Raw genomic sequence first — 26,888 nt, 5'->3', positions numbered from 1 at the left:
TAGGTGCCGTCCTTTTTGCGCACCATAACTATAGGTGACGCCCAGCTGCTGTTACTGCGGCGGGCCAGTCCTACCTCCAGGTTCTGTTGTATCTGCTGATTGGCACTTTCTTGCTTCTCTGAGGCCATACGGCGTGGCGTTTGCTTGACTGGGGCACCTGGCCTGGTTAGGATGTCATGCTGCACCAGGCTAGTGCGGCCGAGGTCATCAGGGCCAGTACACACTGCCATATGTGTGCAGTAACTTTGTAAGCTGGGGCTGCTCTTCAGCTTTCAGCTCAGTAGAGCTCTGGGCGTAGAGCTTCAATGATTTATTGATAACATCTAGATACATTTGCTGTCTAAAAGAATGCCTCTAGAAAGTGTTAGAATAATGTATGACTCTGTGTTGCTACCTTTCTAGTACTGCAGTTATTTCAGCTTTATGTATTTCTTCCTTTTCCTTTCTTTTAGGGTTGGTGTGATTTCTCATATCCCTGCAGGCAGGTCTTTAAAAATGACTTTGACCAAACTTGTAGAGGGACGATACGTGACGGTGGTTGTACCTGGTTCAGGGAAATACGTTATACTCTGTGAGGTGGAAGTGTACGGGTACCGTGCTCCAACTGGTGAGAATTTAAAACAAAGCCACTTAATACTTTATTATCGGAGTGATAAATCCTCATCTATCCATCTATCTATCCTCATCTGTCTATACAGCTGCAATCACACCAGAGTTAAAACTCCATTAACTTGAATTAACAACAAAGGCTAAATGTAAAGCATCATGAAAACTAATTGTCAATGCTGATGTTTGCAAATGTGTTCTGTTTGCAGGAGAGAACCTGGCACTCCAAGGAAAAGCCTCACAGTGATCACAACATTCAACGGGCAGTGCTTATAATGCCATTGATGGAAATCGTGCCAGCGACTGGGCAAAGGGTTCTTGTGCACACACAGAAAAGGAATTGGACCCATGGTGGAGACTGGACCTGGGCAAAACCCATAAAATATTTTCTGTTAAGATAACCAACTACAAAAATGCTCCTTTGCATATGAATGGAGCAGAGATAAGAATTGGAGATTCTCTTGATAACAATGGCAACAACAATCCAAGGTACAGTCCATTAACTTTATTATTACTGTAGCTCTTGTTATAATGAATATCATTATATTTGTAACCACTGTGCAGGAACTTGAAATGATGTGTGTCTTTAGAGAATCCATGTATTTAAATTGTCATTAACTATTTTCTTCTTCTGCTAGGTGTGCTGTGATCTCAAGCATCCCTGGAGGTTTCACGGAGACCTTCCAGTGTAACGGGATGGACGGTCGCTACGTCACCATCGTTAATCCTGCAAAAACCGGGTACATTGCACTCTGTGAGGTGGAGGTGTACGGCTCCAGAATGGATTAGGTCTGAATAGGTTCAAAACGTGTATCAATGACCTTTGATACAGCTGATGCTCTTGTACAGACTTGTGTTGCAATGAAAGCTTAAGCTTCACTTGCTAGCTGCAGATGGATGGGAGTTCGAGCTTTGTATACCTGAGCCACTCCAACACAAAAAGTAATGTGACCTGCCAATCAACATGAACTATAACAGGATCAGGTTTTAACCATTCTGCTTTTTTATCGTGCATTTCAACTGTCTCATTCATCAATCAAGCAATCAAGTCACACCCTAAAGGGGACATTCAACACAATCATGTAACAATTCATTAAGATCATTCAGTTTCACTGAGTCATGTCAGTAATCAGTGTGAAAAATTAACAACTTTTTAAATGCTTTTATATTTGATTTGTATGTGTGTTTAATATGTATCTTGCTAAATATGAGGAACAATAAAGGGTTAATGTTTTTCACTCTACTTTTTAATGTGTATTTCAACTGTCTAATTTATACAACATGTGGCATTGCGTGGAAAATAAATCAAGGGACATTATAATCAACATTGCATTAAGGTCAATCGTTTCCAATTATTAATGGCCATCATTATCAGTGAACAGAAATCTAAATATTTCTTTATGCTCTTATATTTGTATTGTTCGTGTGTATAATGCGTAATGCGTTTTTCTTATTAGAATTAATGAACTATAACTACATTATGTTGGAAATGTTGTGTAACAGAATGAAAATAACTGATCATTGAATAACATTTGACTAAATTAGTAAAAAGCGTCAGTTATGTTAGCAAAATCTGGAGGGTGTGGCTCAGTGGAGTAGTGCATTGATCCTCGGATCAGGGGAGCACTGGTTCAATCCCACTGCAGCCAGCATGTCGTTGTGTCCCTAAGACGCTTCACCCCAAATTACTCCTGTGGGGACTGCCCATAGTACTGAATGCATGTAAGTCGCTTTGGATAAAACGTCTAACAAGTGACATGTAATGTAATCGGATAATTTGCACTTAAAATAAACTGTGTGCACACCCTGAAACACATATTTCTCCATGAATGTATACCAAAGCCAAGCTGTATCCTTCAAGTTGCAAAGTGCATCTTCAATGCAGTTTCAACTGTTTCATTTATAGAAAATGTGGCATTGCATGTAAGAGTGACCAAGTCAGTTAGTTGGCATAGATCTCATGTTAAATCAGCCAATACATTAAGGTCAATACGTTTTCTTATTATATTCATCCATGCCAATCAATGTGCACATAAGTCCATCACATTTTGATCGCTTCTCTAGTTGTTGTTTCTTACACCTTTTCAGCCGCAATATTATATTCCTGAGAATGCAAAGTACACACATCATCTAATCAAACCAGGAAGTTGTGACTTAAATGATCCACTTGGCAGTGTGTGGCATCTTTGTTTATCTGACCAGGAAGTACAACCAGTTTTATCTGGGAATTTACAGTAAACCGCGAGCTCACAACAAAAACAAGAGACATTATATGAGTCTGTTAAGCAATGTCTGGATTGAACTTTTGCACGGCTCTCTTGCTTTTGCTGATACTAGACTCTTCCTCCAGATGTTTCCCTGTCACCTGTCTGTTTAAGGCCAGCAGGTGGAGCTGTTTCACACAATATCCTCTTTTTTAAAGTGTACAGCACCATCTTCATCTTCAAACAAAGATCACTAGAGATTGTTTTTAGTGAGGCATGCAAAGAGGTGTAGGCTTATTGAGAAAGAGGATTATTCAGGTCTATAAACAGGTGATTGTATTCATGCTTACCTTTTGTATTCTGACACAATACTGCCTGGGCAGGGAGAAAAAGAAGCTGGACACAATAGTACACAAAGCATACAAAATTATTCATACTTAGCTCTCATTTCTCTCAGAAATGTTGGGCAGATAATTGTATTTAAGCATCAGGTTAATCACTTAAGGATTTAGCTCTATAGTTGACTTAGTACACTTTCTCAATTAGCTGCCATATTATATTATTTATGTTGATTATTTGACTAGTGTTGACCTGTGCCCTGTTTTATAACTGGATGCTTTTATATTTGAATGAGAAGTATATGTTGACTTAGCAATAAAGGATTTCATTTCTTAATCCAAATGAGCTTTATCTGCCCACAAGGACAAGATAATCTGTGGGTAAATCATCAATGAATAACAACATGTACCATGATATGATGTGCACATAAATATCACTGTGTGCTCCACATTAAATCATATCCATCGGCTCTGCCTCGTCTTCCTCAGAGTTTATTTTGCAAGTCAAGGTAAGTTGTTTTAGTTGAATAATGATGCTTTTAAAAATCGGGCGGTCAACTTTAACGCGTTTGCATTACTGAGTTTGAACACGTTTTTTAACTTGAATTACCTTGCATTGAAGAGGCAACAAAGCTGTCCAGTTTCCCTGCAGTTGCACAGGAGGAGGATATTGCTCGCAACATGATAGCAGCAGCAAGAATACGACCATACGAGCAAATGTGTAGCGCACATACAGAGGGCAATCCCAGCGGCTTTGTTTAGGCTTTAGCTATGTGTGGGAACATTTCCAGACATCATGACCTGAAAACACTGAAACGTTGACTTGAATTAAATGTATTGTGTCAACTAATTTCACATTGCTGTATTAGGTTAGTTGAAAGCAATAATATTAAGTTGAACCTGATGTTTTTTTATCTAAACTTGATATTATTGCTTTAACCCTAATACAGCTATGTGAGATCTGTTTACATAATACATTTAATTAAAGTCAACGTTTCAGTTTTATCAGTGTGCGAATAATTCAATAATCTTTCAAACTAAGCTAAAATGTTATAATAAAGTTAAAAAAACCTCTGATTTCTCTTACTCGTTTGTTATGCATTTCTTTACTACAACACCACCTGGCATTTTTCGCATATATGTATATTATCTCTCCCCAGAAGACAAGGAAATACTAGCATTTATTTAGTTGTGATTAATCAGATTAATCAGATTATTATTGTGATATTGTGAATTAATTGACAGCACTATTTTAGATATACAGTTCTGAGGGTTGTTTATATGCTACATATAATAATCCCATTCATCACCAGTTATTCCTATACTTATAGTTAACTTCTGGAACATGACTGTTGTAGGTCTGAGATGAATTGCATAAAGTAATAATGATGACAATGTTCATTTCTTCAGGAGTTGACTCTATCGTGTGTCTCATCAAGAGCAATGACGCACAGTTCAGTTCTGCCTCTGCTGCTCCTGCTGGGCACGTGTTCGGCTTACACCTACCGTAAGTAGCATCTGGCTTTATCTATGGTGTCTTTGTTATAAAACACTGAAGTGGTTAACATGTGTTTTGCAATTTGTGACACCACTTGGATGTTAAGGCAGAATGATGTGTGTGCAGAGTTTGACACTAGAAGGCTGTTTTTACAATCAGAAAAGAACCTCAGATTGTAAATCCTGCTAGTCTGAGATGATTTTGCGACATCACAACTACTTTGGAGACAAACATGGTGCAGTATGCCTACTAATGTGATAAGGAAACCTGAAGTCTCCAGAGGAAATATACAGCAGATAACTGACCCCTTTGTATATAAGGTCATTGTTTGAAAAAGAAAATGCAAGTTTGTAGATTACAGATTTTTCATGGAAGCTTAAAGAAATATTATTGTTGAAAAGCTCTATCAGACAACAATTGACCAATCAAAACGTGTGTGTGTTGTGGATTTTTTCACAACATAGTGTCAATAAAATATCCAGTGCTGTTGAATGGGATGCTATTTATGTGTAAATGAGTGACTGATTACAAACAACTTTACCCAATGAACTCAAAATGAGTTGATATGTCAATGTTGTGTTCACAATGTGTGTTGGCTGCCCTCAAGTGGCCAACATTTTTTTTTCAGGTTCATTGATAACATTTTTTTTTCCATCCATCAAATATTTATTTATTTCAAATGTCTCATTCCCAGAAAATGTGGCCTTGCGTGGAAAAGCTAGCCAGTCAGGGCGTTATCCAGACCATTATGGAGATGCAGACAAAGCTATTGATGGAAGCCGTGAATCTAACTATCTTGCTGGTTCATGCACCGGTTGGCAGACCAACCCCTGGTGGAGGGTGGACCTGCTGGAGTCCTACATCATCACCTCCATCATCATCACCAACAGAGGAGACTGCTGTGCTGAAAGGCTCAACGGGGCAGAGGTTCACATCGGCAACTCTTTGCAAGACAATGGTGCCGCAAACCCAGTGTGAGTGATCTTAAAGACTTCATAGCCTATATAGTAGAGGACTATATAATCACCAAAGATGTATAAATTAACATGTGACGTTTGATGTTTGAAATACTGCTTTCTTCTGGTAGGTTATGTGTAATTTATTCTTTTATACGTTTATACTTTTAAAGTACTGGAGTTTTAAAATAATGTTCTCCGATGATTCCTCTTTCTCTTCTTCAGGGCTGCTGTAATTCCTCACATCCCAGTTGGCAGGTCTTTAAAAGTCACTTTTACCGGACTTGTGGAGGGACATTTTGTGACTGTGGTTCTACTGGGTTTAAAAAGGATCCTTACACTCTGCGAAGTGGAAGTCTACGGGTTCCGTGCCCCAACTGGTGAGAGTTGAATATATTTGGATGAAGTCACACATGGTTTGATTTTCGAGTTGATGCCTCTGCCTCTTTTTATATAAAGCTCACCAGAGTTTGAACTGCTTTCATTTGAAAAACCTCAGGCACTTCCTGTCACTACAGTAATGAAGATAATCTCTCTTTTATTAGATTAGTTAATTGTGAGAAGAACAGTTCTCAACAGTCTCCTAGACTCTGGATAGTTGAAGAAAACAATTTATACATTTACACTAGTAGCTGATGGTGCATCCCTCCAGTTTTGCAATGCTGATCTAAATAAAAAACATGCATCCTCACAACTTTCACTGCAGTTAGGAGAATTAACAAATACTTGTGGAATCCACTTTCAAGACATAACATAACCAACTTCATAGATGTTAACTTACAAACATAACTCTTTCATTTTTTGTAAAGCACTTTGAATTGCCTTGTGTTGAAAGGTGCTATATAAATAAACTTGCCTTGCCTTGCCTTGCCTTACAACTTGTTGGAGCTGAGATTCGAATTGGAGATACTCTTGAGAACAATGGCAACAGCAATCCCAGGTACTTTAATGTCCATTAACTAAACATTTGTACAGTTATAGAGAATTATCATTGGGCATGTTTGAAACAACTAATTATGCGAAATACAAAATAATAATCAAAGAACATAGGTTAGGCATAACATAGCAGTATCTTACATTTCTCACAATAGAAATAAGAGATCTTTCTTAGAGTGTATTTATTTAACTGATTTTTGATGTGTTAAAGTATGTTCTTCTTCTCCAAGGTGTGCTGTGATCTCAAGAATTCCTCCAGGTTTCACTGAAAGCTTTCAGTGTAACGGGATGGACGGTCGCTACCTTAACATCGTCATTCCTAGAAAAACCGATTACCTGGCCCTGAGTGAAGTGGAGGTGTACGGCTCCAGGCTGGATTAGGTGAATACAGTTACATCTCAGTTTCAGCCAAACACTCAACATTATAACTTTGATGAAGGTAAGATTTACTGCAGGGCTGTTGTACTAGGCTGCATTTTGAATACAGTGTACCAAACAAAGTGTATCTGGCTCTTTGGAGGCACCAGACTTTGATGTTATGTAAGAAGGTACAAAATAATATCAGAATGATTCTAATAACAACATCCAATTACCAAAGATAAAACTATTTTTCTTGCCAATTACAGGGCTTACACCGACATTAGCTCAATCTGTAGGCACTTCCAGTTCAAGTCTGTCAAAGGACGAAGTACGGAGTGTTCTGGTTCTCAAACAGGCGGGCGGTGCCCATGAGAAAGCCATCGGACCCCCATGCTGATCCCCAATGCGCTATAAAGCTTCCCAATGCTTCTAGTACTGGTATGGGTAATATGCAAATGAATTATGTTGTGAATGTTTATGTATACACTTTATACTTTTGTATTTGTACTGATCATACTGTGTTTTGTAAAGCTATTGCTGAATTGTTTTTGAATAAGTTCAAGATCTATAAAACTGAGCTTTTGTACTGTCAATGCCTGCATGTTAATATTAAGAACAGTTCTCAACAGTCACCTGGACTCTGGATAGTTGAAGAAAATACAATTTACATATGTACAACTTGTATTATATGATGTCATTTTTGCTGAAATAAATTGAAAGGATAAAAAAAACGTTTTTCTTTAACCTGTTAAGCCCTGAGCCTGTTTTTCAGGTCTCAGGCTCGAAAATGACATTCAAGGTTCAAGGTTCTTTATTGTCAAACTGACATAGCTACAGAGTAATTATGTTGTTGAAAATCTTATGTCACAGGCTTCTCCAACAATGCAACATAATAACAATACAGATAGCAAGAGCAATACAAAAAGAAAAATAGTTATAAAATAAAGTGAGCATGTGGAATTGTGCAGTACGAGTCTATATACAAGTTATTGGAATGATATATATTAGATATTAGATACATATTACTGAGTAGCAGATGAATGTTTTGAAATTGTTTCAGCAGTTCAATTGTTTAACAGTCTCACTGCCCGCGGGAAGCAACTGTCTCCGAATCTTCTTGTCTTTGCCAGGATGCTGCGGTAACGTCTGCCAGACGGCAACAGAAAGAACAGTTTGTGGCTGGGGTGATGGGGGTCTTTGATAATCCGTAGTGATTTCTTCCTGAGCCGCTGGGAGTAAAGGTCCTCCATGGATGGCAGCTCCGTCCTGGTGATGTGCTGTGCAGTTTTCACCACCCTCTGTAAAGCCTTATGATTGAGGTCGGTGCAGCTGCCGTACCAGGCCGTGATTCCCAGAACAAATGACCATATCTTCCCTTCTAAAAGTGTTAAATTAATAATCTTTTTTCTCAAAGTAATGATAAACCTGTGAGTTGGATGTAGAAAAGTCAGAATCAATATAGATGTTTTTTATTTTAAAGAAAATTCAGATTGAACATAGTAAAAAACTGTAAATTATAGTGTCCGTCCAAAGATTCTTTTTTACTTATAGTGAAAACTACCCTTGGATGATGGTAAGGTAGACTAAAAGCTTTAGGAATCCAAAGTACAACATATAATAAGTACCCTGTATCAAGATTGATGCAAAACAAGTGACATTTGACATTTTTAGAGAGGTTTAGCCAAAACCACCCCACCTCTGAGGTGATTTGGGTGAAAATGTTTTTTTTTTCATATCTCTGGCCCCCCTTGCTCAATTTTCATGGTTGACACCTCTTTCTGACCGTTAGAGCCAATAGAATCGAAGGGGGAGGCTCCCACACACAGATGTTGTGAAGAGAAAAGGTGGGGGCTGTGCGCATGTAAATGTAGGGCAGAGTGGAGCTGCATTCTAGCTCTGGCATTTGGAAACAAAAAAGCAGTTTTATTGCTTATGGATTATCAGAAATAATTTCAAAGAGGGCACAGATACATTGGATGAACCTATGGATTAACTGCAGCATCGTTTTTTTATCGTTTTAATGCCATTGAAGACCAGTTTTGACCAAAGTAAGCCATGTTAGCGTTTCTAGCTACTTAGCTCCACATTTTATGATGTACGCTTTCGTTTATAGCGTCGCAAATGTTTATCACTGAGTGTTGAGGTTTTTTACACAGATTCAGTGTCTCCAGGACACCAAAAAGGAGTGGTTGGCTGTGCATCTAGGATAAGCAATAAGGGAGTTATTGTGAGTTTAAGTGCCGTTTTAGGTTAAATCTTTTCGCTCGTGGCTAATTCAGAGGCTGAGTGCTAGCATTGTGGTTTTTTTTTTAATTTCTTTTTTGAAAAAGATCAGTTAGCTGAGTTTCATCCCATTACATGGATATAAAACATTCATAGTTTTATTAAATATTAAGATTCCTTAGACGTTGTTTCCTGCAAATGACGCGTTTATCCGCCCGGTTCCGGGGGGGCCGTGCGTAACAGGTTAAATGTTAAGATGCCCTCAGACACTGTTTCCTGCAAGATGTTTTACGGGAGGGCCCCGGTACCGAGGTCTCTCGGGCTTAACATGTTAACCTGTATGCATTAATTTCTCATAGGACAGTTATATTAATGTGTTAAATGTTAACATTATTATCACCTGGTTTAAAGGTGCTTGAAACTCACACAGACGCATAGTCCAGTAAATGGAAAGTTTTATTCTTGCAACATGTAAGTAATCAAATCAAATCAAATCAGGTTTTATTTATATAACACATTTAAAAGCGATTTTTGGTCGAGCCAAAGTGCTGTACATGTAATAAAAACACATTACTACAATCACAATAAACGACAATAAATTACAACAGATATATATAAAAAACAAAATAAAAATAAAAACACAAGGAAAAGTCAGGAGTCGTGCTCCGCTCTAACTAGAAAGCCAGAGAGAAGAAGTGTGTTTTTAGTGTAGATTTAAAAACCCCTAGGGTCTGGGCCGACCTCACATGGAGGGGCAGAGTGTTCCAGAGCCTAGGGCCAGCTGCTGCGAAGGCTCGGTGCCCTCGGGTTTTAAGCCTGGTCTTGGGCACTACCAGCAGCAGCTGGTCAGCAGACCTTAAAGCTCTGGCTGGGGTGTAGCGCTGGAGGAGTTCAGCTATATAGGCCGGAGCCAGCCCATTTAGTGCTTTAAAAACAAATAAAAGGATTTTAAAATCAATTCTGAACCGAACTGGAAGCCAGTGTAGTGAGGCCAGAATAGGGGTGATGTGGTCACGCTTTTTGTGGCCAGTCAGCAAACGTGCAGCTGCGTTTTGGACTAGCTGCAGGCGTTTAATTGAGGCCTGGTCCATACCCACATACAAAGCGTTGCAATAGTCCAGTCTCGAGGTTACAAAGGCGTTAATAACCCTTTCTAAGTCATTAAAAGATAAATACGACTTGGTTTTGGCCAATAGTCTTATTTTAAAAAAGCAGGATTTGACTACGGTGCTGACCTGCTTGTCGAATTTAAAAGTGCTAGTGAAGGTCACTCCAAGGTTCATGACCGAGGGGAGGATGTTTTTTTTGAGAGAGCCCAGAATATCAACCGGAGAGGCTGGAGGTTGCGGTCCAAAAAAGATGACCTCAGTCTTGCTCTCGTTGAGGTTGAGAAAGTTTTTGCTCAGCCAGGATTTTATCTCTGTTAAGCAGTCCATCAACTGCTGTAGCGAGTGTTTGACATTTGCTTTGAGAGGCAGATAGATCTGTACATCGTCGGCGTAGCAGTGGAAGGGAATATTATGTTTTTTGAGAATTGAACCTAGGGGCAGTATGTACAGTAGAAAAAGGATGGGGCCCAGAATCGAGCCTTGGGGAACCCCACAGGTAAGAGGGGCTTTGGCAGAGGAGAAGGCACCTAGCTGTACCGAGAAGCTACGGTCTGTCAGGTAGGACCTGAACCATGCAAGGGCAGAGCCTGTGATGCCAGCGGACTGTTCAAGCCGTGACAGCAGGATGCTATGGTCCACAGTGTCAAAGGCAGCTGTCAGGTCTAACAGCACCAAGACAGCTGGGCTACCAGAGTCGGCGGCTAGGAGCAGATCATTAAAAACGCTTAAAAGGGCTGTTTCAGTGCTGTGCATGGGTTTAAAGCCAGACTGAAACTTTTCATGGATTCCATGGATGGTTAAAAAAGACTGCAGCTGGGCGTAGACTACTCGCTCCAGGGCTTTTGATAAAAAAGGTAGCTGGGAGATGGGCCTAAAATTTGCGAGAATGGAGGGGTCGAGATTTTTCTTTTTAAGTAGTGGCTTAACCACGGCATGTTTGAAGGCAGCTGGGACACATCCTGAGCTAAGAGAGATGTTTAAAAGTAATAAAATACTTGCTCCAACTGAATCAAAAACATCTCTGAGAAGGCAAGAGGGAATTCTGTCTGAGGTGCAGTTTGTCGGCCGCAGGTACTTGACTACATCCAAGAGAGAAGAGAGGGATACAGGCTCAAAGTGGTCGAGGACAGCAGGGCACAGAAAAGGAGCAGGATCTGGGGTGGCACTAGTGTGGGCTAGCCTAAGAGCAGATACTTTTTCAATCAAAAATGTAAGAAACTTATCACAGAGAGTAGTCGATGGGACAATAGAAGAAACATCACAGGGATTAATGATAGAGTTGAGGACCTTAAAAAGAACCTGAGGTTTATGGCTGTTTTTGGAGATTAACAGAGAAATGTGCTCTGTTTTGGCTGCTTTGACTGCCGTCTGGTAGTCAGAAAGGCAAGCACGAATGATTTCTAGGGAGACATGGAGTTTATCCTTTTTCCATTTTCTCTCTGCACGCCTGCAAGCGCGTCTGAGAGCACGATTACAGTCATTGAGCCACAGCTCTGATAGAACTTTGGTGCGTCTAAGCGTAAAAGGAGCAACAGAATCAAGTATTAGTGTGCATGTCGAGTCAAACATGGAGATAAGCTCATCAGCATTAAAAGCACAGTTCACATCTAATTTACAGATCGGAGAAGCATTAAAAACATCAGAGAACTGTGAGGCAGTCAAGGGGTTAATTGAACGCAGACGACGCGCCGGGGCACGTGATTCGACTCCTGCGGAAGGGATGGAGGTTGTAAACAGAACCGGTAAATGGTCTGAGATAAGCGTTGCTGCCAGTGGCGGCCGGTGGTCTTTTTTTTTGGTGGGGCTCTTGACGTACCGTAAGTGACCTACCCGGGGGTCCGGGGGGTTTCCCCCCGGAATTTTTTTTCGAGAAATGACCCCTTAAATGATGACTTCTGGTGATGTTAGAGGGGGGGGGGAAGGAGAAATCGAGGCTTAAAAATATGAGAAGACTGATCAATACCTCCATAATCTTCAGTGTGGAAAATATTATTTATCAACCTGAACATCTACTACTTTACCAGGAATTTGTGTTCTCAGAACTGGTCTGTTTTTTTCTTTCTTAAAACTGTTCATGTTTTATGAACCAACACCTTCACCAAGTAGCTTTACAGTGAACTGCATGTGAGATATAAAATTAATAGCATCTTTTCAGTAGCATTAATTATAAATATTTAAGTGGTTCAATACAAGTCACTACAGCATTTCAAACTGAACTGTGAATAAATGCAATTTAAAAAAAATAACCACAGCACAAAACGTCATAAATTGTGTTTTTTCTTTGTTTCTCTGAGGATTATTTACAAACAGGCTTATTTACATATAGCAATAACTCAGAAATGAAAAAGCTACATCGTCTAACACGAACAACCAGTTAGCATAATGATAATATATGTGTTATGTACAATGTAACTGGCAAGGCTAGAGCAAGAAAGAACATAAAGTTTGCAAAAGGTTTAAATAACTTCAAGTATCTGTCTTCAGATTACGTGGAGGTTTTAGTCCGATGGGAAGCAGATTTTAAGCGACACCGAAGATAAACCAAAAATGTGGTGGAGCTGCAAACCGTGTAGTGTTGCTGGGACAGAACAGGAGCTATAACCGTTGGAAAATACACCACAGACAATGCAACAAACGTGGAGACAGAACAATCACTTCTGTGATAAATGCCCACTTATTAATAAACTTCTAACAACCATGGGAAACCTCCTCTCTACATATAAACTGATATCCAAGCATGGGAAACAAAAGACAGCATTTACCTGTTTGCATCCAGCTAGCCAAGCCTTTCTTGTGTACCAGCTACTTGTGAAGCCTCGTGTATAAATGTTGTCTTTTTCACGAGATTGCTGCGATATATTCAAATCGGGTTGGTCCGGTCCAAGGTCTTTAAGCAACAATTTATCTGCCAAACTTCTCCTTTCGAAAGGATTGGAGATTAGCTCTTGAACAGAATTTGGCGGGGACCGAGGTCCGGAGACTCCACCTGCACACGAAGCCATCCTCATCAACTACTGCGTCAACCGGATACGAGTCACTGTCCAAACTACTCACAGACTGCACTGGGCGCTGACATTGGCGCCCGGTGACCGTCATCTTTGACGACGCTGATTGGCTGAAATTATATTTTCGCGGCATAGTTTACACGTTACAGATAGCAACAGTCAGCTGCTAGTGGCTGCTGCTGCACTGGTTGAAGGCTCCTCTCTTAGCGCCCAGACGAGAGAAGGTGCATGGGCAAGGCCAGGCAGGAAACATGTGACTTATCAGTAACTTTAGACATCGTAACACAATTTTAAACGAGATTTTATTGTAGATTATACATTTTACTGATACCAATTATATAATATTTACCTTGTTCATTAAAAATAAAAATAAAAATATATATATTTTTTTAAACATTTTTTTTTTTTTATTTTAATTTTAATTTTTTTTTTTTTTTTTTTTTTTCAATATGGGAAGAGGTGGGGCGGCGCCCCTAGCGCCCCTATGGACCGGCCGCCACTGGTTGCTGCACATATTTCATCCACAGATACAGACAGTCCAAACGATAATACTAAGTCCAAAGTTTGTCCTTTTTCGTGTGTTGGGCCAGCTACGGACTGAACGAGACCAAAAGAATCAAGGAGATTTAAAAAGTCCCTAACCAGAGGTTTGGACTCGCAACACACATGGACATTGAAGTCTCCGGAGATCAAAACACGATCATATTTCACCATGATCCCGGACAGAAAGTCAGAAAAGTCATTTATGAAATCCTTATTGCACTTTGGCGGACGATACACGACTGCGCAGAGTATAGGCTAGGCCGGGTTCAGTTCAAAAAGCTGCAACTCAAAGCTAGCATAGCTAGTTACAGGGTGAAGCAATCGGCATTGGAGGCTAGCTCTAAACACTGATGCTATGCCCCCACCATGGCCGGTGGCACGTGGGGAGCTGAAGAATGTACAGTCAGGAGGAAGAAGTTCAGAGAACGGTGTATACTCGCCAGCGTGGACCCAGGTCTCCGTCAGGAACATAAAATCCAGTTCACGAGAGGTGAAGAAGTCGTTTAGCAGGAATGTTTTGTTTGCTATCGACCTAGCATTTAGCAAAGCCATGCAAAGTTTTCGCTCCGGGCTTGCCGAAGGTGTAGTGCGTCTCAGCTGACGAAGATGTGCGTGTTGAACGCCGCGCGGGCCGGGAGCAGTCAGTCGGGCATGAGGAGCTGCCAGCGGGCACAGCAGAGTCCGCAGCTCCGGAAAAACAGGGCGAATCCACCGATCCCTCACAAGGCGTGCAGCGGGAGGGCCATGACATCCGAGGCGTGGATAAGTCCCAGAAGAAGCCGTCAGGTATGCCTTAAGATGGACCAGTGCACCACCACGCTTTCCCCGTCGTCTAAAGCGCTTTCGGCGAGGCAGGATGCAGGGCAACCGGCGCAGGTAGGTGGGAATATTCGACAGTAGAGGGGGGGGGGACGATTTATGGTTGCCAGATGTAGGTTTGGGCAGCAATATCAACTCCAGTGAGGGTCTGAGGTGGAGGAGAGCTTGGCGATCATAAACGAGCAGAGCAGAGACATTCTGACAAACATAAAACAAAAACAGGATAGCTAAAGGTAGAGAGCTGAGCGACACAGGCGCCATCTTGAATCACGTCACGTCACCATAAAGTAAAGTAAGTAAATAAGGAGTGTACATATAGGTTGAGGTTACATTATGACATTAGTTGAACGTACATTGCAACAATGTTAACATGCAGTTCCCAAATACATACATTTGTACTTCCTGGTCAGATTATAAGAGATAAAATAGTAAAGTTAAGGTATATTTTTGCTACTATGCTGATCATACAAGGTATAAAATCACAGTTTGACTTGATAATTTGCATCTGGATTATAATATTGAGGATGAAAAAGGCATTACAACCAAAATTAGGTGTGACATCATCAAAAGCAGAAGATAAAAGCAGAGAAGGTCTGATCAGTTATTGATTTCTGTAAAAACTTTTTTTACATGATTCATTTAATCGACTATATACTATATTAATTGACTATAATGGATTTAATTTATTATATTAATATATGTCCTGTTACAGGCCAAATTGGTCGCTTTCCACATTTTCTTAATTATAAATGCGACAGTTTAACACAATAAAAGTAGAGTGAAAACATTAATCCGTTAATATTCATTGTATTTGGCAAGTCAGATTACTTTTTTGTTGGAGAGTCTCTGGTTAAACAAGGTACAAGTCCCATCAATATGCAGCTAGCAAAAGAAGATTAAGCTATGATTGTAATTAAAGTATCAATAAGATTATCAGATGTTAAAAATCTTTCTCCTCAGACCTAATCCAGTCTGGAGCCGTACACCTCCACCTCACAGAGAACCAGGTACTCGTATCTCCCAGGAATGAAGATGTTGACGTAGTGACCGTCCATCCCGTTACACTCAAAGGTTTCGGTGAAACCTGCAAGGATGCTTGAGATCACAGCACACCTAGCAGAAGAAGACATGTGTTTGTCTTTGAATGATCATTTGAACACATTTTGGTAAAAAATATTTTAAAGAGATATTACTGTGAGTATTGCCAAACCTATATATTATTATATTATAAGTGTGGTTCCAAACAAAACTAATGACAAATATTCAATCACAAACTTTAAGCTACAGTAGTAACACAATTAAAGGTCTGCAAAGTACCTGGGGTTGCTGTTGCCATTGTTTTCCAGAGAATCTCCAATTCTGATCTCAGCTCCATTAAGCACATAACATCTAGACTTTTGGTAACTTTAACAGAAAATATTTTGTGGGTTTCATCCAGGTCCAGACGCCACCAGGGGTTAAGATCATTATTTGTGTGGATACAAGAACCATGGCCATAGACACCGTCACAATTTCCATCAATGGCATTGTAAGCTAAGCCTTGGAAAGCATACAGTGATGACTGTGAAGATTTTCCCTGGAGTGCCAAGTTTGCTCCTGTAAACAGAACACAAGTATCAGCATTGATAAGTAGTGGTTCTTGATGCTCTCTGTAGAAAAAAACCCTGAAAAACGTGTGCATTATCATAACACTATAATGCACAAACAGGAAAGTACACTCTCCAGTGGTAACATATGCAGTAGAAAATGGAGGTCAAGGAAAGTTGTACAGATGCATTGATTTATTTTTGTTGGAGAAAGTGCAACAGCAGCTAGCAGAAGTGAATTGTGTATATCGGTGTCAACAGTGGGATGACAAATCATAACATTCGAGAAACTGTTTCTTTAGAGAATTTACCAAGCCAATAAATAATTTAAGATGAAATAGCTTGGTGTGACTGCAGCTGTATTAAAAGCTGCCGATTGCTTCAAACTTTCATTATTAATTCAGTTATAAAATGACAGAAAGAGTTGTGTTTTTTATGGCAAAACAAGTAGACTGCCTCTAACTGTGCCCTGTCAGAGCTTTTTTGTAAATATCTGAATTTGTTGTGAAATACAACTGTATGGCCTTTAAAAGGTTATCTTTCTTTCTCATTGTATTTTTTGCCAAAGGAAGTTGTTATTAATGCTTTCTACAGAAAAACACATAAACGGCTCAGGCATACAGAGGAAACTGGTCTTTGTTTGGGCCTCCAGACATACATTAGGGGCGTTCACACCAAGTACTTTTCCCACAGTAGTTCATGAGAACTTTAGTTCATGAGAGCTCTTTAGTTCTGATGAACTAAAGCAGATCGCGTTCACACCAAAATGAGTTCCTGGGGGTGGATTAGGCAAATGAGCCGCTGACGTCACTTCTTCTTCTTCTGCTTTGGGTTTTACTGGCAGGCCGCAAACAACTTCACGGCGAGTACAGTAGGTGGCGGTATGCACCTTAAAGTTGCAATTCGCCAAAAAACCGAGAGAAGAAGAAGAAAAAAAACTTCCGCTTCCGCTGTATGCTTCTGTTTACCTTCCGACCTCAGGCACGGTATGGAGTTGACGTTTTGGTGGTCGTGTTATACAGCTTCGTAACTGATTTATTTAAGCCAATAACCACAAATACAAATAGACCATTCAAATGCAATAGAAATGCTGAGTCGGAGGCGAAGGCGGTTAAGAAGCCTTAATAAAAGGATTGGACCAGGCCCAAAGAACAGCAATGGTACGTTCATTAAATTACATTAATACTATCTAATGTTGGATTTATGGAGTTATGTAGGGCTAATTTGTGTCTTTGTATGTGTTTCCAGATATGCGAATACTACGGAACGTGTTGTGTCCCGCGCTCTCTCTGGGTGAACAATAGAACATCGCCTTGGTGGGAGGTGGTGCCAACGTGCAGTGGGTCAAAGATTTCCGAATGTCCAAGGGCTCTTTTCAACTCTTCTGTATTCGCCTGGAAGCAACGTTGGGGAGAGGCATCTGAACAGCATGGAAATTGTAAATTGACAATAAAGCTGATCTTTTGTAGTGCATTTGGTTCTCTCTTTTATTTACCAGTCAACAGACACAATTACAATAGTGCAGACACACCTTAGTGCAAAGATTAAATGTCAGTATCAAAACAGTACTCATACTGTATATTTGTATATTAATGAGTATATTATTATGTTAAATGTGTGTTAAAGACAATGGGATGAGGTTAAAAACTGTTGTATACCATCTTTACTGTGATAAATACATAGATGTTAAGCATACACACCTGAAGAACTACGTTACACACACAGGTTAGTCTGTGCACTGCTGCTGGTTTAAACAAAGACAGTCATGATGCTAGTGCCGTGCATGTAGGTTCTCTTTTATTTATCAGCAGCAGATCAATAAGTGTCAGTAGTATCAACACAATATAATAACAGTGGCAATATATATATATATATATAATAACAATAGGTAGGCTCAGCAGCAGACACACATTAGTGCAAAGTTAGGTGTCAGTATTAATAACAGTGGCATATATATATATATATAATCACAATAATACAAAATTAACTGTCCCAGGTGTAGGCAATTTGGGGTGAAGTGTCTTGCCCAGGGACACAACGACATCCTGACTGCAGTGGGGTTTGAACCTGTGCACCAGACCACTGCACCACACGCCTCCCAACAAGTCATTGTACAGTTTATCAATGACAAGTTTTTCTTAATTTTTGTATTGAAGGCCTGTTGGATTTAATCAGCTCGCTTAGCACTGCCAGAAGCCCAGCCTGAAAGGTATTTTGTTGCTCCACCTCGATTCCTGGGCCTTGTGTGAATGCAGCAGCCGTTCGTCGTGCATCTCCTTGGCACGCAGGTCCTCATTCTCCTTGCTGACCATGGCACGGCGGTCCATCGCCATGATGGTGTCAAGGAAGCTGTCATCGCGTGCCCACTTTCCTAAGGTGAAATATGCAAGATACAAGATCAGTTTAATCGCAACAACGAGACAACATTGTCCAAATCTGTCTCTGCAGGCACACAACAGGAGGAACACAGGGAACACCTTTGATTTGACTATTAACATTTTAAATGGTGAAGGCACTAGCAATTGGGGGATGGAGGGCTCTCCGGACATGATAGGGAGGCGTGTTGCGCAGTGGATAAGTGCATTGGTGTTCAGATCAGGGGAGCACAGGTTCAAACCCCACTGCAGTCAGCATGTCGTTGTGTCCCTGAGACACTTCACCCCAAAGTGCTCCTGTGGGGATTGCCCACAGTATTGAGTATGTAAGCTTTGGATAAAAGCGTCTAACAAGTGACATGTAATGATTCAAAAAGCTTTTGAATATTGAATAACAAACCAATGTGGTTTACTTGTTATCCACAGTTTAGCTGCTAAATGTTTTTTAGCAATGCTTTTCTTTGTGCTCCACATATCTAAATGTATAAAGTGTGTTTTCACCTCCGTTCCCTCCTGTTTGCTGCAGTATGGCAGCAGCGGTCAGGATGGTAGTCCTGATGGTGTCCGCTGACCGGGCACAGGGTGTGGAGCTGCCTACTCTCAGCGGGGGGGAACTGAACGTGGAAACTGTGTTTCTCTGAGGGATCCTCCATGTAGTCTGAGAAGCCTTCTGAGGAAACAAGGTCAAACTATTTAGGATAATACAAGGAACAATGTTTAGGCAGTAAATAGAATTTCAATTACATTTCTACTTAAATGTGCAAAAATATTAGAACATCAGTCTTTGTGGCATGCAGGTAATCAACTGTTTAAGCTTTTACCATTAACATGTAGAATGAATGTTGCAAATTACTTGAAATTATAGCAACTACAATCTATTGTTTACCTCTATGCATTCAGTGTAGCCACAGAGGTCCAGCTAGCATGCTAATTGCTAACGTTATATTATCGTTTTATCCCGGAGGGGAAAACTAGTTTCTAATCCTGAGAGAAACACCTCGCCTGAAACACGATTAGTGCCATGAGTTAGTGAAGCAAATTACAGAACATTGCACACTTATTCACAAGTCAATACGTGTTCATAGCGGGCACGGCTGAGAATAGCTAGCTAGCTAGATGTTGTTAGCCAGCTTGGACCTAACGTTAGCAAGTTCTAGCATGGCTAGCTCGATCTACTGAGCAAATAAAAGTACATCTAAGACCAGTATTGTGCAGATTAAAACAGTGCAGTGCATGTATTTTATTTTACCTTCGTAGTCGTCACGACATGACTTTGCCAGGTCTGCTAACTTTGCTGATCTACTGAAACTTCAGTAGAAGCTTCTGAATGCCGCACTTCGCGTCCTCCGAGTAAATCGCCAGAAGCGCCGAGACATCCTCATCAATTCCACCGCTCCGATGATTTATTTAGTGTTGCTATAATAACTGCTTTCACAAAAGTAATCTCTTCGGGTAAACGAGCAAATACAATGGCCGCTTCCAAAAAAAAATTCAGAGTCAAACGGGCGTGGTTTGCATTCCGCACAGCCAATCAGACGTACGAACTATTTTCTCCCACAACAGACCCTGCTCTGTAGCAGGGACTGAAAAGCGGGTCGGACAAACTCATTTGCGCTAATTTAGTTCCTGGGGCTTTTTGGTGTGAACGCAAATATATCGTAGTTCTGATGAACTATTGTGGGAAAAGTACACCAAAGTAATCCGGTGTGAACGCACCTATTAGTTGTGTGAACTTTAATATTGTCTGTGGCCCTTCAGTTATCAAGATACCACTCTTACAGACATGATGGGGATTGATCTGTTGATCTAACTTTGGGTAAGAAAGCTTTCAGATGTCTTTTATAATATTTGTCTATTTTATCTGTATTTAAAAAAAAAAAAAAAAACTTCCCTTCAGAACCATTGCTTTCACTGTTCTTAACCTGTTACGCACCTTCCGCCCGGTACCGGGCGGATAAACGCGTCATTTGCAGGAAACAACGTCTAAGGAATCTTAATATTGAATAAAACTATGAATGTGTTATATCCATGTAACGGGAAGAAACTCAGCTAACTGATCTTTTTAATTTTTTTTTTCTAAAAAAACCCACAATGCTAGCACTCAGCCTCTGAATTAGCCACGACGAAAACATGGCACGTAAAGCGGCACTTAAACTCACTCAGAACTCCCTTATTACTTATCCTAGATGCACAACCAACCACTCTTTTTTGGTGTCCTGGAGACACTGAATCTAACGGTGCCCTCCTCAACACTCAGTGATAAACATTCGCGACGCTATAAACGAAAGCGTACATCAGAACATGTGGAGCTAAGTAGCTAAAAACGCTAACATGGCTTACCTTGGTCAAAAGTGGTCTTCAATGGCATTAAAACGATAAAAAAACGATGCTGCAGTTAATCCATAGGTTCATCCTATGTGTCTGTGCCTTCTTTGAAATTATTTCTGATAATCCATAAGCAATACAACTGCTTTTTAGTTTATAAATTCCAGAAGGAGACATTAATCCAATATGCTTTCGATTTCTACACGCGAAGCCCCCACCTTTTCTCTTTACAACGTGTGTGTATGTGGGCCTCCCCCTTCGATTCTATTGGCTCTAACGGTCACAAGGGTATGTCAACCAACCAAATCGAGCAAGGGAAGCCAGAGATATGGAAAAAAAAACATTTTCACCCAAATCACCTCAGAGGTGGGGTGGTTTTGGCTAAACCTCTCTAAAAAGGTCAAATGTCACTTGTTTTGCATCAATCTTGATACAGGGTACTTATTATATGTTGTACTTTGGATTCCTAAAGCTTTTAGTCTACTAACCCATCATCCAAGGGTAGTTTTCACTATCTGTAAAAAATAATTTTTGGACGGACACTATAATTTACAGTTTTTTACTATGTAAAATCTGAATTTTCTTTAAAATAAAAAACATTTATATTGATTCTGACACTTCTACATCCAACTCACAGGTTTATCATTACTTTGAGAACAAAGATTATTAATTTAACCCTTTTAGAAGGGAAGATATGGTCATTTGTTCTGGGAATGTCATTTTCGAGCCTGAGACCTGAAAAACAGGCTCAGAGTGGAACAGGTTAATTATATTTTGAAGCTAATACTTTTTCTACTTTTACTTGATAAATATTTTGCATGCAGGACTTTTACTGTAACAGAGTTTCTACACTCTGGTACTTCAACTTTTACTCAAATACAAGATCTGAGTACTTTTCCCACCTCTGCACACGGCATCATATACTGTAAACATATATTTATTTTGCATTTGTAGCTATGAGACAATATATATATAATATATAATATATACATGTCAATGTGATAAACTAAATCCTAGTTAACCCTTGTGTTATGTTCACATTTCGCACCCTTTGGTAATGTTCGGGTCAAATTGACCCGGGACATGTTTCAGGGTTTAAAAAAAATACAGAACAAAATTCAACATGCACAATTCCTTATATATCTTTAACTCATTCCCCAACAATATACATGAAATATATGATTCGTTTTTGAAAATACTCTTTGCTAGATCAAATTTAACAATGGAAGTGTCCATCGTTTTTTGTGATAAAAATGTAATTTATGTTAAAAAAATATACACTGTAATAAAAACTAGGTTTACATTTTGCTCGTGCTTTTCTAGGACAAATGTAAATGAAAAATGTTTTCATTAATGTTTATTATTTTTAATCTGTCATATAATAATCAAAGCCCTGAAGGAAATAAAGCAATTTAACAGCAATTGAAAAACAAGAACCACACATCCAAAAGTATTTGGCTGTGAATTATATAGAGATGATGAAACATCCATATAAATGACATACAGATATAGATATAAACACAAAGAAAATTAAAGCTGCAAGCAGCGTTGAGCGGGTCTTCGACGCTCCGCAGGCTGTTGTCCGCACGTCGAGGTGTGTGTCTAGGTGTCTCGAGGACTCGAACGTTGGCAAACGTGGAAAGTTTCAGGCCGATCGGACAACGTACATGGGATTTACAGCAGTATCATAAACATTGTGTTTGATGGCGAGTGATCTGTCGCCATGGCAACGGCATTTGATGACACCCCATAATATGCCTAGATGTGTTGAGGGCTGCATTGTTATCAAACCTGTGAAGTTCTGGGCCGTTTGGACCATGTTAACTGGAGTTATGAGAAAACCGTGTTTCACGGCGACCATTTTGTTACCATGGCAACGGCATTTGACGAAATCTCAAAACTGACACATATATGTCTTTAGGGCTGTACCGTTAGCACACATGTAAAGTTTGAACACTTTTTTACCATTTACACAGGAGTTATAGCAATATCATGCTTAACGGCGAGGGATGCGTTGCCATGGCAACAGCTTTAGAGGAAAACTCACTATTGTCATATTGAGGTGTTGAGGGCCGGACTAGTAGCCATCATCTGAAGTCTGGTGCAGTTTGGATCATTTTCCATTGACTTAAGACCAGTGGCGTCGCCTGGCCTGGGCATCCGGGGCTTTAGCCCCGAATGTTTTTTCTCTAGCCCCGGACAATTCTCCCTCAATAATATAATACATTAACCGTGCTTTACGTGAACCTCATCATGACACAAGAGAGGACGGCAGCACTGTAATTTCCCGTGTTCAGTGAATGCAACAGAGGCATGACACCAGACCAATCAGAGAGTTGCATGGAAATAAACGTGTGCTTGTGTCATTCAAGCTCGGCTCTGTGTGTGTGTGGCAATAGCGCATTTAGTGTGAGAGAGAGAGAGAGAGGGAGAGAGGGGGAGGGAGGGACCGGTGCCAGCATGGACGTGTTGTTAGCATCTGGTTTGCTAGCTGCACTAATGGACATAAGGAGCTGTTTCCACAAGAAGCTGGAGGAGAGTCCTCTCCTCTCAGACTGAGAGACTCAGGTGAGCTAAAGGACTCTCTGAGTGTTTAGATACATAACTTTAGTCTAAGTTATCTCAGTGGGTCTCAAACGGTTTGGTCACAAATTATTCAAAAGATTATTTCCGCGGCACACCTTCATATGATCATTATAGTTATAAAAAAAATAAGAGAATAAAGGAAAAACAGTTATGAAATACTATATGGCAGTAAAACAAGAATAGAGTTTAAAAGGGGAGTGATTAGTAAAATATCCATAAAGAAAAAGTAAATCTGTTTACAGTTCTGCTTCATATGGGTGTTGAGAGAGGTATCCATAGATCTCTTCATTTTGCTCTCAAAGTGCACCAGATTGATGCATTTAACTTCAATATTTAAAAAAAAATCTTCCCAGGGGAGCATCCCCCCCGGACCCCCCTAGAGGAGGTGAGCCCCCCACTCATAAAAAATACCACTTTACCCCTGCCTATATGCCGTGAGCTGATTATCGAGCCTTCATTGTAACAGTCGCGGGTGTACTGTGCGTGTGGGGAGTGTTGCAGTAGAATATTCCACTGTAGTGCCGCCGCCACTGTGGGCTAAGCCCCGAATGTTTTCAGGTCCAGGCGACGCCCCTGCTTAAGACAACATTGTGTTTTTTGGCGAGGGATGCGTTGCCATGGAAACGGCATATGATGACATCCCATAATTGGCGTAGAGCTGTTGAGGGCCGGACCATTAGCCATCATCTGATGTCTGGTGCCGTTTGGACGTTTTTCCAGTGAGTTAGGACAACACAGTGTTTCATGGCGAGGGATCTGTCGCCATGGCTACGGCATATGATGACATCCCATAATTGGCGTAGACCTGTTGAGGGCCGGATCATTAGCCATCATATGAAGTCTGGTGCAGTTTGGATCATTTTCCATTGACTTAAGATAACACTGTGTTTCATGGCGAGGGATACGTTGCCATGGAAACGGCATACGGTGAGATCTCAGATTTCTCGTAGAGCTGTTGAGGGCCAGACCATTAGCCATCATCTGAAGTCTGGTGCAGTTTGGAACCTTTTCCATTGAGTTAAGACAACATTGTGTTTTTTGGCGAGGGATGCGTTGCCATGGAAACGGCATATGATGACATCCCATAATTGACGTAGAGCTGTTGAGGGCCGGACCATCAGGCATCATCTGAAGTTTGGTGCCATTTGGATGATTTTCATAGGAGTAACGGAAACATCGTTTTTTTTTGGCGAGGGATGCGTTGCCATGGAAACGGCATATGGTGAGATCTCAGATTTCACGCAGAGCTGTTGAGGCATGGACTGGTGATATAAAAGTGAAGATTGGGGGACGATGGGACTGTGCCCATTGGATTTACAGCGACACCGTGTTTAATGGCGAGGGATGCGTTGCCATGGAAACGGCATATGATGACATCCCAGAATTGGCGTAGAGTTGTTGAGGGCCGGACCATTAACTGTCATCTGAAGTCTGGTGCAGTTTGGAACCTTTTCCATTGACTTAAGACAACATTGTGTTTTTTGGCGAGGGATGCGTTGCCATGGATACGGCATATGATGACATCCCATAATTGGCGTAGAGCTGTTGAGGGCCAGACCATTAGCCATCATCTGAAGTCTGGTACAGTTTGGATTATTTTCCATTGACTTAAGACAACATTGTATTTTAACGGCGAGGGATGCGTTGCCATGGAAACGGCATACGGTGAGATCTCAGATTTCACGCAGAGCTGTTGAGGCATGGACTGGTGATATAAAAGTGAAGATTGGGGGACGATGGGACTGTGCCCATTGGATTTACAGCGACACCGTGTTTAATGGCGAGGGATGCGTTGCCATGGAAACGGCATATGATGACATCCCAGAATTGGCGTAGAGTTGTTGAGGGCCGGACCATTAACTGTCATCTGAAGTCTGGTGCAGTTTGGAACCTTTTCCATTGATTTAAGACAACATTGTGTTTTATGGCGAAGGATGCGTTGCCATGGAAACGGCATATGATGACATCCCAGAATTGGCGTAGAGTTGTTGAGGGCCGGACCATTAACTGTCATCTGAAGTCTGGTGCAGTTTGGAACCTTTTCCATTGACTTAAGACAACATTGTGTTTTTTGGCGAGGGATGCGTTGCCATGGATACGGCATATGATGACATCCCATAATTGGCGTAGAGCTGTTGAGGGCCAGACCATTAGCCATCATCTGAAGTCTGGTACAGTTTGGATTATTTTCCATTGACTTAAGACAACATTGTATTTTAACGGCGAGGGATGCGTTGCCATGGAAACGGCATACGGTGAGATCTCAGATTTCACGTAGAGCTGTTGAGGCATGGACCGGTGATATAAAGTGAAGATTGGTGGACGATGGGACCGTGTCCATTGGAGTTACAGCGACACCGTGTTTTAATGGCGAGGGATTCGTTGCCATGGTAACGCCATATTAAGTAACATAAAATTTGACGTAGAGCTGTTCAGGGCCGCAGTGTTAACCATCATGTGAAGTTTGGTGGCGTTGTGAGCATGTCAGTTGGAGTTATGACATCATCGTGTTCCATGGCGTTTGATGGGCCTAGCATCGAGCGAACGCGAACTTTGGCGCCAAATCACGGCTGTGCCGTGCGAAAGAAACAAACTTCTGTGATAACTTTGAATTGCCCATGTCTGGAGATGCTACCCGACGAATTTCGAGTCGTACGGATAAAGTCCCTGGGAGAAGATAGATTTTGCGCGGAGGACGAGAAACGCGATAAATTGCGTTTTTTCGACGCCAAATTCAAAATGGCCGACTTCCTGTACGTTATTTTTTACCCCTCCAAGAGGCTTTTTTGTTCGTCTCCGCACCCTAGATATGTGTAGCGAGATTCGTTCGTTTACGTGAAAGTTAAAGTGGGGGGAGTTTACGTTAAAAACGGAAGTGGGCGTGGCCTACGCAATTTTTTACGCAAAGTTCCGGAACCAATTACATATCGCAAGTTGCACCACTTCTGACGCGCGTGCAACATTTGGTGAGTTTTCACATGTGTTGCGGGGGTCAAAGGTTTATCGGTCGCTGCGCGACCGATTTCAATAGGGTCTTCGCCGACCTAGGTCTCAGACCCTAATAAAAACAATTAACAGTCACTATTCATAAAATACAGTATATCCGAAAAATATATTGATGAAGTTCTTCTAATGCATTCCACTCACTCTCATCCATTATTAGCTCCAAGGCTCTCTGAGCAGAATATATTTTGGCCATTTTGCTGGTAGATAATTGTAGTTCTGCACTATACACTGTAATGTGAGGTTATGTCTCTGTTTAGTCCCTCCTCCGGCGTGCAGGTGCGAGGGGGACAGTGCGAGAAAATGTAAAATGTTTATACATTTCTGGAAGATCTAAAATGTTTATAATGTTCTAGGATAGTTTTGTGTACACACTACAAAGGGTAAAGATCAAGGGAAAACAGGATCAAACAGCT

At 40.8% G+C, this 26,888-nt stretch overlaps 2 protein-coding genes across 2 annotated transcripts; both read left to right on the top strand.

Annotated features, from left to right (window-relative positions):
* The first annotated feature begins 495 nt into the window (after nt 1-495).
* On the top strand, nt 496-1,812 carry LOC117494743 (fucolectin-1-like). Its single transcript, XM_034145690.1, has 3 exons — nt 496-607; nt 858-1,095; nt 1,245-1,812. The coding sequence occupies exons 1-3, from the start codon at nt 496-498 to the stop codon at nt 1,393-1,395; spliced, it is 501 nt and encodes a 166-aa protein (XP_034001581.1). The 3' UTR covers nt 1,396-1,812.
* A 1,832-nt stretch (nt 1,813-3,644) lies between these two features.
* On the top strand, nt 3,645-5,993 carry LOC117494775 (fucolectin-like). Its single transcript, XM_034145735.1, has 4 exons — nt 3,645-3,657; nt 4,559-4,660; nt 5,337-5,620; nt 5,828-5,993. The coding sequence occupies exons 2-4, from the start codon at nt 4,592-4,594 to the stop codon at nt 5,991-5,993; spliced, it is 519 nt and encodes a 172-aa protein (XP_034001626.1). The 5' UTR covers nt 3,645-3,657; nt 4,559-4,591.
* Nucleotides 5,994-26,888: the final 20,895 nt, after the last annotated feature.

Source organism: Trematomus bernacchii, unplaced genomic scaffold (assembly GCF_902827165.1).
Source record: "Trematomus bernacchii unplaced genomic scaffold, fTreBer1.1, whole genome shotgun sequence".
Lineage (NCBI taxonomy): Eukaryota > Metazoa > Chordata > Actinopteri > Perciformes > Nototheniidae > Trematomus > Trematomus bernacchii.
Note: the sequence above shows the minus strand (reverse complement) of the source record. Positions and strands in the feature narration are given on the sequence as shown.

Excerpts from the sequence above, each read along its gene's own strand:
- LOC117494743 (XM_034145690.1), top strand. The coding sequence starts at position 496 with ATGACTTTGACCAAACTTGTAGAGGGACGATACGTGACGGTGGTTGTA. Across the intron at positions 608-857 it reads CGGGTACCGTGCTCCAACTG|AACATTCAACGGGCAGTGCT; the intron begins GTGAGAATTTAA and ends CACAGTGATCAC. Across the intron at positions 1,096-1,244 it reads AATGGCAACAACAATCCAAG|GTGTGCTGTGATCTCAAGCA; the intron begins GTACAGTCCATT and ends TTCTTCTGCTAG.
- LOC117494775 (XM_034145735.1), top strand. The coding sequence starts at position 4,592 with ATGACGCACAGTTCAGTTCTGCCTCTGCTGCTCCTGCTGGGCACGTGT. Across the intron at positions 4,661-5,336 it reads CGGCTTACACCTACCGTAAG|CCAGAAAATGTGGCCTTGCG; the intron begins TAGCATCTGGCT and ends AATGTCTCATTC. Across the intron at positions 5,621-5,827 it reads AATGGTGCCGCAAACCCAGT|GGCTGCTGTAATTCCTCACA; the intron begins GTGAGTGATCTT and ends TCTCTTCTTCAG.